This window comes from Anas platyrhynchos, chromosome 9 (assembly GCF_047663525.1).
Source record: "Anas platyrhynchos isolate ZD024472 breed Pekin duck chromosome 9, IASCAAS_PekinDuck_T2T, whole genome shotgun sequence".
NCBI classification, from domain to species: domain Eukaryota; kingdom Metazoa; phylum Chordata; class Aves; order Anseriformes; family Anatidae; genus Anas; species Anas platyrhynchos.
The window spans coordinates 1,471,505-1,488,291 of record NC_092595.1 but is presented as its reverse complement, the minus strand read 5'-3'; the positions used below and the strand labels follow the sequence as shown (position 1 = coordinate 1,488,291).

At 48.6% G+C, this 16,787-nt stretch overlaps 1 protein-coding gene across 3 annotated transcripts in view; it reads right to left on the bottom strand.

The window, feature by feature from the left end:
- Positions 1–7,689: 7,689 nt before the first annotated feature.
- TIPARP (TCDD inducible poly(ADP-ribose) polymerase) overlaps positions 7,690–16,787 on the bottom strand; it is a 27,481-nt gene continuing 18,383 nt past the window's right edge. For all 3 annotated transcript variants that reach the window (XM_027464498.3, XM_072042280.1, XM_027464502.3), the window contains 4 exons: positions 13,696–13,864; positions 12,995–13,176; positions 9,027–9,302; positions 7,690–8,433 (listed from right to left, as the gene is read on the bottom strand). In XM_027464498.3, coding sequence (XP_027320299.3) covers positions 7,986–8,433; positions 9,027–9,302; positions 12,995–13,176; positions 13,696–13,864 — 1,075 coding nt within the window. In that variant the 3' untranslated portion in view covers positions 7,690–7,985. The remainder of the gene's footprint in view (positions 8,434–9,026; positions 9,303–12,994; positions 13,177–13,695; positions 13,865–16,787) is intronic.

The following is a 16,787-nucleotide window of genomic DNA, read 5'->3' as shown; positions in this document are numbered from 1 at the left end:
TAAAATACAGGAGTCTAAAAATAGCATTGAAAAAGCTGGGCTGGAAATGACAATAAAAACAAAAAAAGAAAAACTTCCCTTTTTCTTCGCTTGATTTTTTGGAAATAAGGAAGTTAAGTTCAACCCCACGAAGTAGGTGTAAAATGGCAGAGCCTGGAAGCCACGGCTAGGACAGCAGAGGGGCCGGGCAGCCTGTGGGGGTCAGCTGCGGGAGCCCGCTCCCTCCGTGGGATGGTTTGTGCCGGAGTCCTGCCCCTGGAAGAAGGCGATGTAAACTAGGCTGGGCACCACCGGCCTGGGAAGTGCAGGCAGGCAGGGAGAGGACTGATGGACCGGCGACAGCCTGAGATTAAAGAGGACACCGCCAATCCCTTCTTCCCTGGGCATTCTCATGGCTCTCCCTGTCCTCCCACCCAGTCCCTGGGGCCTGGCTGTCCCCTTCCTCTGCTCACCCAGATATATTTGGAGGCTTCGCTGCCTGCCACCGCTCTGGGCAACCCTGAACTCAGCCCTGAGCCCGCCTGCCCCAGCTGGCACGCCAGCTACAGCTTCTCCTGCAAACTAGAGAAAAAAATGCAAGTGAGCCCCAGCCAGGGCACGGCACGATTTAACGTAACAGAATTTCAAAAGCAAAGTGGTGAAATGCGAGCGGTGCTCTCATAGCAGTGCTCGGCCTGCGTGTCGGCTGGGGGAAGAACAATGAATGATGTCTGCCCTGCCGCGAGCCCAGAGCAGCGAGACCTGTCTGGTGCAGAGCAGAGATGCAGACAGAGATAAGTGGATGCTCAGGGTGAGCAGTCAGGAGAAAAAAATGGCAATTCAGAGATATGTAATCACGGCAGCACGGCTTTTAGAGTTCAGCTTTCTGTTCATGTGCCTCATTGGAGCAGCATAAATCCTCATACAGAAACGTTTGAAAGGGCAAATAATCAATTTAAGAATGGAAAATATTCCATGGAGAAGCAGACAAGAACAGAAATGCTTTTGAAGCTGACTGCAGGGAAGGAAAGAGAGCATCCGGGCAGTCCTGAGACTTTCCAGGCCCTCGAAAGCTCCCCATGAATGCAGCTTGCTTTCATTTGATAGAGATAATGAGCTGAGCTTGGGGGGGCTGCTCACTGCCCCTCGTGCTCCGGCAGTCGCCTCTCCGTCGGTCGGGCTGTGAGGGGCGAGGAATTGCCACGGGACAGGGGCTGTGCTGGGGAGGATGCAGGGCATGCTGCAGGAAACCAGCTGGATGAAATTCCTGCTGCTGCTCAGGGACATCTCCCTATTCAAAACCTGCGTTTCTTCACGATTTTCAACTTTTTCTCTTTAAAAATGAGGCTGATTTCCCATCGCTGGCCTTGCAGGGACGCGATTGCAGAGCCAAGCCGAGGAATTTGTGGGCGCTGCTGGTGCTTACATAGGACAGCCTGCTTTAAATAATTACATGGCTTTAAATGTCTGCCTCCATGGTGTGTATGGTAAGAGAGGGATGAGAAAGAGCTTTGTTGCTGAACCTGCCTTCCTCTTGCAATGGCATCGCTCAAACCCATGGGGAGAAGAAGAAACAAGGAAGAATCTTTCCTTGCTGAGGGCTCTTCACATGCCATTGGGAGACCACACATGAAACACATCCAGCGTTATCCCACCATAACGTGGGAAAAATCAAGCATCCTTAGGCCAGAGGAATGATGTCAGAGGCTGCAGGTTTCTCATAGTTGTCTTAAATACACAGTGTCCTTGAAAATACCAGCTCAGTTGGCTCCGGGCTGGGGGCTCGCAGCGTTATCCCTGGAGATGGGCAGTCCTCGCACCGCTGCTGTCCCCAGGAGATCCTGGGGGTGCTCTCCTATGCGTGACTCCCTTTGCAACCCCCTCTTCTTTGGCAGGTCGAGAAAGCAAAGTTTATGTGAATTTCGAGTGTTTTTCCCTTGGAAACTGTTTCTCAGGGAATTACACTGTGTGAGTGGAAGAGGTCAGGAGCAGGCGGTGGGATATTTGTACAGCTGGCTGATCACATTGCCTTTGTATAGTTTTTCCAGAGGTCTAGTTATAAATGGTCCCACCAATTCATTCTCAAACCTGACTCGTTAAAAATCATTAAGTAAGCACTTTGGTATGGCAACAGCCAGGATTGCTTTTCCATATTTGTTAGCATTCTTGCTAATCCATAAAATTTAGCAACTCGGAATGAAAACCACAGTCAGAAAGAGCTAACGAGGTCCTCCTGTAAGGGTCTGTTCTGCTCTGGGCTGGTGTATACAACTCCCATTAACGTTAATTGGCCTTGCAGAGGCACAGCAAAAGGAAAATGCACCCTAGAAGACCAAATTATTATTTTTTTCTTTCTTTCTTTCTCGAGGGGTAATGCTCCCCTGCTTGGCAGCTGGGATTTGCTGAGAGCTTTGTTTAATACAACGGCAACATCTCTTTTTGCTTTCCCTCCCTTCTGAAAGCCACGAGACACTTTCAGACACAAGGATCACCAAAGCAGTTCAGGCACGTTACTTATGCCATAACAGCACGCGATTTAATGCAAAAAGAGAAGCAAAACCCCAGGCCACTACTGGCACCCCGTATCAGGAGAGCACCTAGCATCTGCTTAACTCTAAGCGTGCATTTGAGCTGTGTGGAAAGCGATAGGATTTAAACACATTTCTGGCTTGGACCTCCATGAGGGCTGGTGAAATCACCAAAAAGTCCCAGCTGGTGATGTGAGATGCTGGCACTAGGAGTTGTGCTGCCTGCACTGGCTGGTTTGCATAGGGCCAGACCGGCTGCGGGGCAGGGCTGCGGGGAGAGGAGAGGAGAGAGCCGGCAGAAGCCATCGGGGGCTCCTCGGGGACACGGCAGCCCTGTGCCACCGGTGGCTAATCTGTGCAATCTGCCTCTGTCACCAGGCTAATCCCCCCGGCTCACACTCCCACCGAGTCTGTTCCTCCTGCCGCTCGCCCCCGGCTGGGCTCTAAGCCTCTTAGGTCAGAGATCATCTCGCAGCTCGCACGCTGCCATCCGCTGCGGGATCCCCGTCCTCTGCTGATCCACCACACCACTCGTTTCCATCGCTGCTCCTTCCCAAGGCAACCTCCGCACTCTTTGGCATCTTATTCTTCAAGAACGACCGCTGCCGTGCTGTTATCGCAGCCCCTCATCCCCAGCACCACAGCAAGCGTGCCCTCGTGCTACGCAAGGCTTGTGGCTCCCCTGGCGTGGAGCTCTCAGTAATTGTTGGTGTGTGTGCATTATAGGGGCTAACGGCCTCCAGAACGTGGTAAAAAAAACGTAGGCTCCTATAAACACTTCTGCGGTTTTATTGAACATTTCTGAAATCTGCTTCACATGCTTAATGCCCTGCGTATGGGGACGGCAGCAGGGAGGGAGCGAGCACCCGCAGCATCTCCGGCAGCTGCAGCCTTCTGACTTCAGCAGATCGCAGCTGAAGATTATCTGGAAAAGACATCAGGCAGCGCATCGGCCTCACCGCTATCAGGGCGAGAACTACAGCCATTTAGTCTGACGAAGCAAACCCTGAGTTCATGGGAAATAAACAGGAATCGGTCTCCATAGCGGTATTTACTGCAAAATTTCCGTACCAAGGCCTTTGCACAGCCTGGCACAACAGGCGTGCTGTAAGGGCATTTTCAATAAAATCCTGTCCCGGTGGGCAGCCCTGTGAACCCCTGCACAAACCTGAGCTGCGGGAGATTTCTCTCATGGAGGTCCCGGTTCTTGTACATCTGTGCGTGATTTGTCTTGGCGTGCAAAACAAAAGAAATCCTGTGCATTATTGAAATATCAGTGCACTCAAACACCCAGCCTGACTTTTTCCATGAAGAAAAGAGCATAAAATGCCTTACAACCTGATCCGCAACATTATCACAGCCCTTTAAATTCTTACCCTGCATCCCAGCTCGGAGAGAAACTCATGGAAAAACTGCATCTTTTGGAAAAAAAAAAAAAAAAAAGGAAAAAAAAAAAAAAGGAAAAAAAAAAAAGAAAGCCTTCGCCAGGTGCCACGTGCTGAGGCCACCGGGGGTGTTGGAGGAGCAAGGCGAGGAGGAGCCATCCGGCCGTGCTGCGCGGGCGGGTTCTGCTGCTCTCACACCCATGCATGAAGAAACTCACCAGGGCATTTACCAAAAATTGCAGGTGTGTAAGCTGTAATTTGAGGGGCCTGGCAGCAGACCCGGCCGTGTGCGTGCGTTTCAGCTGGGGAGCTGCTTCCATAGCCCTTTGCTAACAGCCGTGGTGGTGCCTCCTGGTGAAGGGTGCCCGTGGCCACCCACAGCAGCGCGGTCACAGCACAGGTGGAGCATCCACGCCGGCTGCGGCTCTTATCGTGCTGCCCGGGGTTACTGATAACCAGGCCCGTCCGTGCCATTTATTGCTGGGCTGACAGACAGGCGAGGCTTGGAGCTGGCTCCCCGGCCGAGGGGACGAGCAGGGCAGCCTCCAGCATCCCCCGGCAGCTGCTGGGCGAGGAGGGGGCAGCCGGAGGCGCTCACCTAAGCAGGCCCACAGCCCCTCTTATGACCAGTGATGTCACCCCAATAGAGCTGTTTTTAATAAGCTGCTGATATTTAATTAATGGGGGTGGTTACTACGCTTAAATTTGCTGGTGTTTGAAATGCACAGACAGAGGCCAGACAGCCTGGGAAATGAGAGGCCGGGAAACGCCGTGGGGCCAGAGGAGCTCGGGGCGAGGGAGCTGGGCCCGGCCTCGCCGCGAGGGAAGGGCCCGGCCCACCCGGGATGAGCAAGAGCAGGTTTATGGCAGGCATCGGCATCGGGCTGCTCCTCAGGGGCTGTGGTAACTGCAGGAGGCCGAGCCAGCTTTTGCTGGCAGTGCTCAGCCCTCGCATTGTGCCCGCTGTTGTTCTTGGTGCGGATGCTGCCCGTCGCGGTGAGGTGTTTGCAGGACAAGAACACCCTGACAGATCTCTGGGTGCTTTTCTGGTGCCACTCCGGGCAGTGGCTTCAGGATTTCCATTTCCTCCCGCAGAAAGCCTTCCAGAAGGAGCAGGAACGGAGATACCTGCGTGTACCCGCAGCTCCCTCCTGCCATTTTGTGCTGCTTCCAAGGCAGCACCGTGCACGGGGCCCTTGGTGCCCCCGCAGCTCGCCCTTCCCCAGGCAGGAGGGCTGCTCCCCGGCCCCGCCGTGTCCCCGCTCGTCCCGCCCGACACACCAGCTGGGCAGGGACCGCGCTGGCCCAGTTCTGCCTGGTTTGCAACACCCTAATTAGCCTAATTGCGAGCTGCGGGCACACGCGAGGAGGAGCACACGGCCTGCTGGGCAGCCCTGCCCTGCTCCTTCTCAAAGGTTTTTGGTAAGGAGAGCGTGGGCTCACCCAGGGCAGAGCAGCCCTGGTTTCATTGAACTGGTCAGCTTTGACATCCAGGCTGAAAGGCAAAATTTTTTAAGATTTTTTTTAAGTACCCCTCCAAAAAAACAAAACAAAACCAAACTGAGCCCTGCTGAGAGATGGCCCTGGCAGGCGGCGGGGGCCCGAGGCGCTGTGAAGCTGCACCTGGTTTCGCAGAGCCCCTCTGCTCCTGAACAGCAGCACCCGGGGGTTGGATTTCCTTGCTTTTCGCCTACTTTTTGTTTCCTGACTGTTGATTTCCAGCCGTTGGCGCCTTCCTTTCCATTTCCTGAAGTTTCCTCTCTCCCGCTCCCTCTTTCTGCGGGTGTTTCTTCCCCGTTGGTTTCCTGGTGGACGTTTCCTTGAGCGCTCCTTACCCTCCCTTCCCCAATTTCTGTTCCTGCTCCTTTCACTCTCCCTTCCTCTCCCTCACGAGAAACCAATTCTCACTTTTCATAAATCACTTCCCTCTTTCCTTTTCACTCTCCCTCTCCCCTGCACCCAGCGCTGCCGGTGCCCCCGGTGCCCCTGGTGCCTGCCATGCCCAGCAGCAGCCCCCAGCTGCGGCAGGTCGCCCCCAGGGGTCTCCTATTTGTGATATTCGAGAATGAAACCACGGGGAACCTCAAAACTGAGAGGAAACGCAGTGCCTGTGTTAGGATCACGATGCAGTGTTACAGCAAGGAACACGTCGGGGCTGTGCTCGTGCCCCCGCAGCTGGGGCAGTCTCTTCCCTGCCGGTCTCCAGCCGTGAAATCGGCAGCGAAACTCCTGGCAGGGGGCTGCTGGCCGAGAAAGGAGAAGTTGGCCTCAGAGCTGCTCCACGCAGACAGCCCAGGTGAGGACCAGCCCCTGTCCTGCTGGAGCTGCTGCGGGGAGAGGCCACGGATTCGTTCCGGGTGAAGTTTGGCAAACAGCGGTGTGCGGGGCAGCTCAGGAGGGGTGCAGATTGCAGCAGGACCTGCAGCAAGACCAAACAAACCCAAACGCGCATCAATGCGTGAGAACGGGGAGGAAAAAAAGAAGCGGGAGGTGATTTATAATGGGCTGAGTACGTTTGAGACAACTTGTACCCATCTGGCTGGGGAAAAGGGAGCCCGACGGAAATTCGGGAAAGAACAACCCTTAGGTCAATCTGACATTGTTGTCCAGTGGAAGGGAAAATGTTCTCATAAAAGCAGACCTCGTAGCCGTAAGAGAAGCATTAATTGGGAGGCTTTTTCCATTTGCTGTGATGTTAGCATGGAGGTGACGCTGCTGAGTGCTGGTGACAGAGGGCACAGTCACAGAATGATGGAATCAGAGTGGCCTGGCTGGAAGGGGCCTCAAAGCCCATTTGGTTCCAACCCCCACCGTGGGCAGGGATGGAGCCCACCCAAACCAGGTTGCTCAGGGCCTCATCCAACCTGGTCCTGAACGCCTCCAGGGACGGGGCATCCTCTCTGGGCAACACGGAGCCCCAGGGGCAGGAGCTGCTCTCCAGTGCTGGAACTGAGCTCCCAGTTCCCCTTATTGTGCAAGAACCTCAAGTTTCCATGTAAAAACAGCTCAGAAGATGTGTTGCCCACACTGCTGAGTTCGTGGAACAACCTCTGTGCCATATTTGCCGCTGAAGCCCCGTGCCAGCCGTGCTGGTTGTGGTGCTGGAGCCAGCAGGACCAAATTCCCTCCAGCAGAAGGGACGCGGGGACAGGCGGTGCCTGGCAGGACACCTCCATGCACCACAGCTCTGTGCTCCTTCAGGCGAGGCCACCAAAAGCAGGACAAGACGACACAATTATTTATTTGTGCTGCAGGAAACCCAGAGCCAGCTCGGCACCACAGCCCAGCAGCATGCAGGGAGCTGGCGGCCACAGAAGGGACAAATCCTGCCCCAGAAACCTCAGTGCCAGCACACAGAAAAGCTCAGGGCAGTAACAACAGCAAGGGGGAGTGGGAGGAGAGGCATTGAGTGTGCTTGGGATGAAAATTATCTGGTTCGGATTATCCAGGACATGAGGAAACAGGCTCGAGTTGCGCCAGGGGAGGTTTAGGTTGGACATCGGGAAGAATTTCTTCACACAGAGGTGGCCAAGCCTTGGAACAGGCTGCCCAGGGAGGTGGTGGAGTCCCCATGGCTGGAGGTGTGGAGAGATGTGTGAGTGCAGCACTGAGCGACACGTTTTACGGGCAGGACACAGTAGGTCAGGTCACTGGTTACACTCAGTGGTCCCAAAGGTCCTTTCCAACCTAAAGGGTTCCACGATTCTGTCTAGAAGTGGCCATCCCTGAGAGTTCAAGATCAGATTTCTGGTAAGTGTGATACGCACAAAAGGCAACCAAAATTATCCACACAAACACAACCTTAAACACGAATATTTACTAACATAAATAAACAGTGTTTTATAACAAAAGGCACAGATTTTCAACTATAAACAATGGAAAAATATTTACAATTTGCACATACATCATCAAACAGCAAGTGCACAATTGGTCACTTCAGATCTTCCTTTCTATAGTTTTAGATTTAACTCCTTGCAAGCAAGTAATTTTACTCAGTTCTGCAATGTTCAATTTATTTATTTTTTTTTACACAAAACCCGCTACAAATGTCAATAAGAGTTCATTAAAATGAATAATTTAGCAGCACAGGTTTTCAAATGGAGACAGTGTTGCTAACTTCTTCGTACTGGATAATAAAATAAGGGTAGCTCTGATCATCGTTAAAAATGACAAAAATCTGAGGCTCAAAGTAATTGTCCACGCAAGAGTCATAGAGGTCACTGGTAATGCTGCCCGGGTTCATGGGGGGAGGTCTCCGCATGGTGTGGTTGCCCACCGTGTATCTTCCCGTCAGTACTTTAGCCAAGAACATGTAATGAACTCCTTTGGGTGACCTTTTGGAAAAGTTATGGGAATAGCTCGCCTTTCTGGCAAAGTAACTGCCCTGTCCGAACATGGTGGCGTGCTTCCCGCAGACACGCGGGTCGAAGTTGTGCTTGCAGATCCCGTCCACCACGTCCTGGGAGGTGCCATGGAACAAATGCCTTTCGTTCATTATCCTGTCGAGGCCAGTCATTTTTTTGGACATATACTCCTTTTTCCTGGAATAGAAAATGGAAAGTGAAGATGAGTGCTCGTTGTGGATCTGCAACCAAAGAGCAGCATTCGCTGCAGCTCTTAAAGCAAAAGGCATCAGTATTATCCTCTGCAGTACTGGAGCTGTCAGAGGAGATTGGAAATCATTTCTGTGTGGATAACAAGACCGGTCGTCTGCTTTCAAAGCTTTTGCATGAATTTTGTATTATTGAAAGCTCCTGAGCTGATCCTGCTGGAGGTCTGTCACCTGTGCAGCAGCAAAGGCAAAGCAGCTTGAAAACTGCTTACTCTTCATTTGGCTTGGAGGTGAACTGAAACAGTTTTCAGCTAGGTATCCTAGATTTATTTTGAGGTTTCTGTGAAACCACATTTTCCAGAACTTATCAATAGATGGCTTACAAAAGCTCTTATAAAGGTGATTTCAGGACAAGATATTTTTCAGTGTTTTTTAGATATTCAACTGAAGATGCTGCCTTTCTTCAGGAAGTCTGGATTTTATGTATTCTAATCAATGATAAATTTATATTTTGCAGCCCGAATCAGACACTCTAAGATATTTTCCTAGTATTGTAAAAGAATGGCATTAGCATTGTCTTACCTTTTATATTTCTCCCAAAGAAACTGATTTTGCACTCTCAGAATTTTCAAAATTTTGTATTTGGTCTCTGGCACAGTCTTGTGAAACAAGTTATAAATGGTTCTATAGCTTTTATCTTCCTTCAGAACAGGCACTTGGATGAAGTCCTGAGATGGATCCATACTAATCCAGGTTTCGGGATAGAAGTTTGGAGAGGTAACAGCAGTTGGAGATAAGACGTGTGAGGAAACTGGTTCAGTTGGTGGAGAGGGTACAGGAGAATTGCCACCTAGAGTCCTGGGATGGGAAGAAGAACAAGTTTGTACTTCAACATTCCCAAGCCAAACAGCTTCTAGTCACGTTTATTTGGTTACCAACATTTTTTAAACAATCGCTGCTCTCCTTGGTTCTGCAACAATTCACATAACCTTGATGCTTGTTTAAAACCGCCAGGCCACCTATTTTGCCTTTTTAACTCCTGCATCCACTTAAACCAGTACCAAACCCTCGACTCCCAGGCATGCTGTCCCACCTAGGAAAATCTTACTGGCTGGTGGGGATCTGAAAGCCTGCTCTCACCTTTATCATTCACATCCTGGGCTGGAAGGGTGGAGTAGTGGTGATAAACTACAGAACAGGCAGAATGCTACCAAACACAGTGACTTTACGACTGTAAGCTCATTTTAACATACAGGGTAAGGAGAGAATGTTATATAAAACATTTTACGGGCAAAACTTGCATATATTTCACTACATGACGTGGAAGAACAGATTGTGTGTTTTTAGTGCTACCCAGTATCCTTCTGAGGAAGGCTCTCCCTGTTTTCATGTGCGCAGCCCAGATGTAGATTTGCATTTCCAGTTACTTATTTTCATGCGATGCAGCAGCCCCTCCTTTTGGGAGAGCTGCCAGGTAAGAAGAAGGCAGCAAAGGAAGGAGGAGGGGAACTGCTGCCTCGAATGCTCAGGGCAGAGGAGCACAGTGTACACCAGAAAGGGAACGTACCCTGGCAAAATCAAGTCGATGTGGACACTGCCTGTGGTACAGGCAGGATTTCACTCTTAATAAATACCTGCACCACTGCGGATTTTGTCATGCTTTTGAAACTGCTAAATTTAGATAAAGAGTATGGTGCTTGTGGCTTATGTTCACCTGATTATAATCTGAACAAGCGAGCTTTACTCAGCTGAATAATCCTTACTTACTGGAGTTCTCCCACTTACGTCAATGGAAATACTTTGAACATGCAGAGCTTGCAGGTTCAGGCTCTGGTGCTCCAACTGTAAGCACACAGATCTGCAGCTCACCGAAGCTGGTGAGGCTCCCCTTAAGCTGCATGAACACAAGGAATTATCTCAGCCTTCACCAAAGTGTTCTCTTATAGGAAAAGGTGCTACTGATTCCAGGACCACCCAACAGCGACGACAAACGGGTGATGTGCAACCAGAAGCAAGCAGCTCTCGGTAGGAAAGGTTATAAAGTGCCAGCTCTCCACTGCCTCACTCGGAAGGCAAATCTTGTCTCCAAAGAGCACAGCTGATCTTAACCACGCTCATGAATTTCTCAGGTCACTTGTGTTCTGACAAAACATCATGGCTGAAACATAAGGAGAAAATTTGTTCTGCCTAGGCAGAAATGGGGAAAGAGAATTTTGTGCATTCACCTTGGGCAAGGCGAGGTTTGCCACCATCCAAGGCCAAGCCCTGAGTATGTGCAATTGGATTTAGCACATCAGAACAACGGGCAAACCAGATCCTCCACCTTATTTTTGTAGAAAGCAAGTTCACTGGGGAACACGTGCTCAGCTCTGCTAAAGGCAACACTAGTTTCCGCAGTCAATCTCCAAGAATCACTCGTCCTCTGTTCACACCCGATTCTGCCCGAAAGCCAACCTGTTCCCAAGGAATACTGAAAACACCTGCAGACGATTTCCATGCCCATTAGGCTGCTTTCTCTGCAGAGCCAACATAATTATCTAGATAAGTAACAACTCTACGGGTATTCACATCTTTGCTACAGAGATGTCAATGTTGCCTTCCAGAATTTTTAAAGCTGCTGATACATGAGCCTGAAAGAACCTTGTGTTAGTTTCTGTGTGACCTAGAAATAATTTCATGTGATTTTCTGATTGCTTCTGAGCTTTTCAAGCCCAGAAAAAAAGGGGGGGAGTCTATTTTTAACTTGATACGTCTGATTTGGATAACAGAGACAGTAAGCTCTAACAGCACTCACGCTATTCAGAGCAGAAACACTCTTTAAAATACTTTTCACGTGGCTTTCACCTGCTGCTCAAAGCTGAAAAGAGACCTCCATTCATTTGCATGGATTTGACTGAACTCAAACTTCTCACTTTGTTTAAAAGAAACCCGGGAGATGGATTTTTTTCAGAGTGAGTATTAAAACAGCAGTCTACAACATCCCATCGTGGTTTTATTTTTTTTCCCCTCCCAAAGTCACCTGGTAGAAATGTTACTGCAGCACCTCACGCACTGACACTCAGACTGGAAGACCAAGCACGAGTGAACTGTAAGTTACGGATTAACGAACAAGTCAGTAAACACAATAAAGCTCTGCATCCTTCAGCGTACTTTGCTCACTTTCTGACGAGTGTGACTGAAGTTTAAGTATTTATTATACAAGGGAAAGCACTAAACAGTTGGCATTTGTCAACTACTATCGCACATTTACCATTGTTTCTGTTCTTTTCCAATTTTATAACTTATTTAAGCAGTTGGGGGAAAAATAAAAAACAACACTCAGGTAGCATTGTGTGATAGGTAGAGGCAAATACTGGCTTTTTAAAGATAGTTCCCGTTAATATTCAAAATACTCTTTGGTTCCCTACTGAGAATTGCTGGATGTTTAAGTCAGAACTACAAGGCCTTTGGGTAAAGAAATTCAGAACAGGTTTACTGCAGAACAACAGAAATTTCAGAGCTTAATTTACAGGTTTGGTAGATGGAATGAGCAGTTACAGGCAAGCACTCATGGGTGTAAAACCCCCACTAAAATTGCCTAATTTTAGCATCTCTCAAAATCATAGACTTAAACTGTAGTAAAATAGTCATTGTTGGCAAAACATCAGAAAAATCCCTTAAAACCGTACTTTTTAAGATCAGAATTGTAATCACCATAACAAGAAACTTCACGTTTGGTCTTTTCATTTGCATCCTCCACCTCTCTCTCTCTAATAATTCTGGGCTTTCCTCCTGCACAGCCGCATCCAAAGATGTTTCCAACCACCACTTGTTTTGAGGCTCTGACCAAACTCGCTTTTGCCTCACAATTAGATGCTGTAACAACAAAGCACTAACGAGCATTCTAGCCCTAACGCAGCTGCTAAATCTCCTTTGATTGGCCCAGCATGCCAAGTTGCCAGTCAGACTAATGACTTCCACCCTTTGCTAACAGGACAATGTGTTTCTAACTACTGAACTCTGACAATAATGTTTCCAGCTGTGCTGGTGAGATCACAAAAATGGCATTTTTATGAGTTGTAATCAAAAATGACTACAATGCAACACTTTCCTCACTCTGCCTTTGATGGTAAGCATGTTCACCCCCATTGAGATGACAATAAAAACAAGGAATGCTTTAATTGTGCTTGAAAATTATGAAATGTTTTTGAACACTCCTTTTTATGGGACCTAGACGTGATGGCCTGGCAGTCATGATAGCGGGTGAAATGCCGAAAGCTGGACAATAGTTTGGCAGACTTCGAGTACATCTGTGCTTCTGATGTTCTGAGATCCACAAGGTACAGCATAATCTCCAAATAACAAACAGAGCCCAACAGAGGAGTTCCTCAGATATTTGTCTTGAGAAGCGACAAGAGAATAGCTGCCAGTATGACCGACAGTTTTTATTATTTCTCCTGATTTTTCTACCCAGTGATACCCGTTTCCTTCTCACATCTTAATGAATACAATTCCCGTGCACACACCGACACACAGAGCAAATGCAGTTTCAGTTTTGCTGGGGTACGTACTGTAGGAACGGCATCAGCACCACGCAGGAGCGCAGCAGGGGTCTTCTCTTGATTTCCCTTCTGAAACAGGCGTTTTGCTGGAAGCCATCCTTGATGTTTAAGATATACTGATTATGCCAGGTAACAAACCGGACCTCCTTCAGACCCCGGCAGCTGGCTTCTTCTATCAATCTTACAACAGGCTGTTTGAAGAGAATTAAACACAGACATGATAAATTACGTGTACAAAAATTAATATTTTTGCCAGGACCTCAAAGAGTCCCTCTACCACTCTCTTCCCCTCCCTCGCCTCTCTTTCCCTTGCTCTGAAACACACTGACCACCAAAACCTGTTCAGTTTCGTTGTGATCTCTCCCACAAAGATTTCACAACTTTCCTGTGATTTGTTCTGATGCTATCACGTTTTCACATGTTGAATGTTAGGCCCGATATCTGACCTAAAACTCCCTTGCCACAAATTACTCTATTCACTTTTCATCTTTCTTTGCTGAACGTGAAGAACATAAGTTTGCTGCAGAACAATCTTTTATATAGTAATACATTCTCATCATTTTTGTTTGCTCAAAACAATAACCCCAAGTAACTTTCCAAACTGTTCAAAGAGGAAACGGACTGAAGATATCTATATAGCTTATGTTGCACACTGTATATATAGTTTTGGGTTACAACCCAGAAGCAGGATTCCAGAAAGCATTAAATACCTCGGAGTATTCTCTCCAGACGAAGTGGTCCCTGCAGAAGTATTTCCAGACCGTGTAGTAGTTGGAGCTGGAGCTGGGGCAGGATGGTGTGGACAGCCTCCGCATTTGGTCAAACTCAGCAGTTTCATATAATTTCATAACATTCAAATCCACCCAAAACTCGTGTCCCCTGGAAAGAACAAGAGAAGCAAAAAACTCTCACTGCCTGCAATCCATTAAAAAAAAAACAACAGTGGACAATGGTGAAAAAACAAACAAACGTGGCCTTCAGCACGGAAAAGCAGAAGAGCAGACCAACCACTGTCCTGACCCGCTGATATTTATTCCGTGTGTGTGTGTGCTGTGCACACATTGCTAGGCGGATCCTTGGCATTTGCAGCACGCTACCTGAGCACACACACCGCCCGAGCACACTGACGACGCAGCCACACAGCATTCAAAAGGTTACTCCCGTGAAAGTTGGTGCTTCGGGGAGGAAAAGCAAACATAAACATCTCCAGATGAGGAGCATCTGCTGCCAATCCACCCAAGAGTTCAAGTGTCTTTCCTCACGTGCGACAGCAGAGAAGCAGGGCAGTATGAAAGGACGAGGGGATTGTGCTGTTACGGAGCCAAGGCTGGGGAATATTGGCTTTGTGCAAGGAGCTACATCGCTGCTGCAGCAATCAGCACTGACACACGGCTTCACGTGAAGTGCCTGGCGCTTTCTAAAGGACACAGAACGAACTGGAGCTGCAGCTGAGGAACCTCGGAGTTTACCCTTTAACTAGAGGAATCCCTGATCTAGCAGTAAGAAGTTAGAACAAGAAATCTATAGAAACTGGGAGAAACGATAGTCGTAGCATTCATTCCCTACAATATATTTTTTTTATTTTTTAGAACTGGGATTAATATATCTCCAAAATATCGCTCTTTGCATAATTAGCTTTCTATTTTACAACCTACAAGTTGTCAGCTCACTGCAGTTCACCAGCAGCTACAGATCGCTGGCTTCTGGAAAGGCACCTTTGGAGACCATATAGCACATGTTTTCTTGGAGTTCTTCACAGCAACATGAATAAAGCTGATATCTGAAATCTAAAGCTTATTTAAAACATTTTAGCTGCCTCATACCATAAACATCCAAGTATTGTGCATGAAACCGGCCACATCAAGTGACGGCTCCTCTAAACATCCACAGGAGTTTACCAATGCTGATTTGCTTGAGAACGGTTGTGATTTTGGCAGCTTTTACACAGTTGCTGAGGAGTTTTGTTATACCACTCTCCCAGATAACTCCTGAAGAGTACAATGTTTAAAACACTACCATCAGCTGCAGCTGGAAGTGTCCTGCATGTCTGTTTTCTTCATTTCGTTGTGTCTGTGAACTAAGCACAGTTGGAAGTACCAAGTGCCCTCCTGACATCCATGAGAAGGCAACGTGTGCTGGGCCGGTGAGCCCACGACCAGGGGACTGCATCCAGTGCTGTCTGAGCAACTCCAGATTACTCCCTGTCTCCAATATTTTTTTATGTAGACTTACAGATACTGAATAGTCTCAGAAGCTGAACCAAATGTCCTAAAAACATAGCTCCGTGAGCTACCTACAGCTCTTCAGACACAAAACCCACACTTCTCTAAAAACTGTCAGAGAGCAGCATTAGCTACACTGAAAGATTTGTCAAGACATCGCCACCGCATGAAACCCGTGGAAGGTTTCAGTGTGTTCCCTGCTTGCGCCAGAGCTGTACACAGCCAGAACACGAGCACAGGGGGAAACAACCCCGTGGACACAGCCCTAAGGGCCTGCACCTTCCCCTGAGGGGGTCCCAGCAGGGCTGCCGTGCCACCCAGCACTGTGACGATGGCAGCGCAGCCACCCACACTGCTCAGGGCAGTGCATCGCGGCAGCCGGCCTCGTTCAGCTGCAGGCATCTTCAAACACAGCAGCAGGACCAAGACAAACGCCTGAGACGGGTAAAAGAGAGCTAGTCAGAAGGGAAATGAGCACTGATCAAATAAATGCCCAGGATGAAGGGACTGAAATGATAGGTAGGTCTTACCAAAACAAAAACAAAACCCCAAACCAACCAAAACACGTGTTCTGCAGCGAAAAAATAACAGAGGCACCCCACCTTCCTGTAGGGAGTCATCTGGTTCCCTAACAACAGGCTGCAGCAATCTGCTTTATTTGAAAACAATGTGTGAAACCATGAGGAAATCAGCTCTCTGCAGCACCAAGCCGGGTTACTAGCTAGCAGGCAGCACAAGAATGAGTTTTTGAGTGAATTTCTTCTCAAATCGATGTTAACGCTGCTTTAGGGGCATTTGCACTTTCTTATCAAGACATCTATACTGATACCATTCTCAACTTCAGGGTCCACTAGAAAGCAAGTTCAGTTTGATGCTGTATTACTCTGGAGTGAAGAGATGGACCCCGTTTCGGGGCTGTGCTGCCCCTACAAATCCAAGCCCCAAATCACCTCCCCCAGATAAGGTGCCACAAACTTCATTAGCCAAGTGCACATGAAGGCGTGTCGCAGTGCAAGCTCACGATTCACGCGTTTGTTCTCACTTGGATCTATTTTCAAGTCAAATACCACAACAAGATTTCAAAGATCTGTGACCTTCAAGAAAGTGCAAAGAAAGGGAAAAGCTCCTCTTTATAGACGAGTTATTTTCTTTTAAAGCAGTACCCCGGAGGTTTATGTGGCGTTACTCTAACTTCGTATATTGTACGTGGTACAGTCAGAACAGGTCATGAAGAGATGTTTGCTGCAGTTTTGTGTTAATGCAGTGCAAAGAAAAGGGAATCTGGAAGTTGAGACACGCTCCAAACACAATCAAAGCTTTCCACGAGCATGCTGAATGCTTCATGAACCAGTCACGTACTGGTTAACACCCTAAAAGCTAGGAGCCTTCCCGGTTCTGAAGACTGGAAAGCAAATTCTGCAGGCATTGAGGCGAGGCTGGCTGCTGATACCTGGCTTGGGCATTTCTGACCCGTGCTGTGTCAGAGCACAGCCTCCGGCACGCACACATCGCCGAGTGGCTGAGCAGCGAGAGTCAGGGGGAGCCCTGGGGAGGGAAACACTTTTTTTTGAGATGAAGGC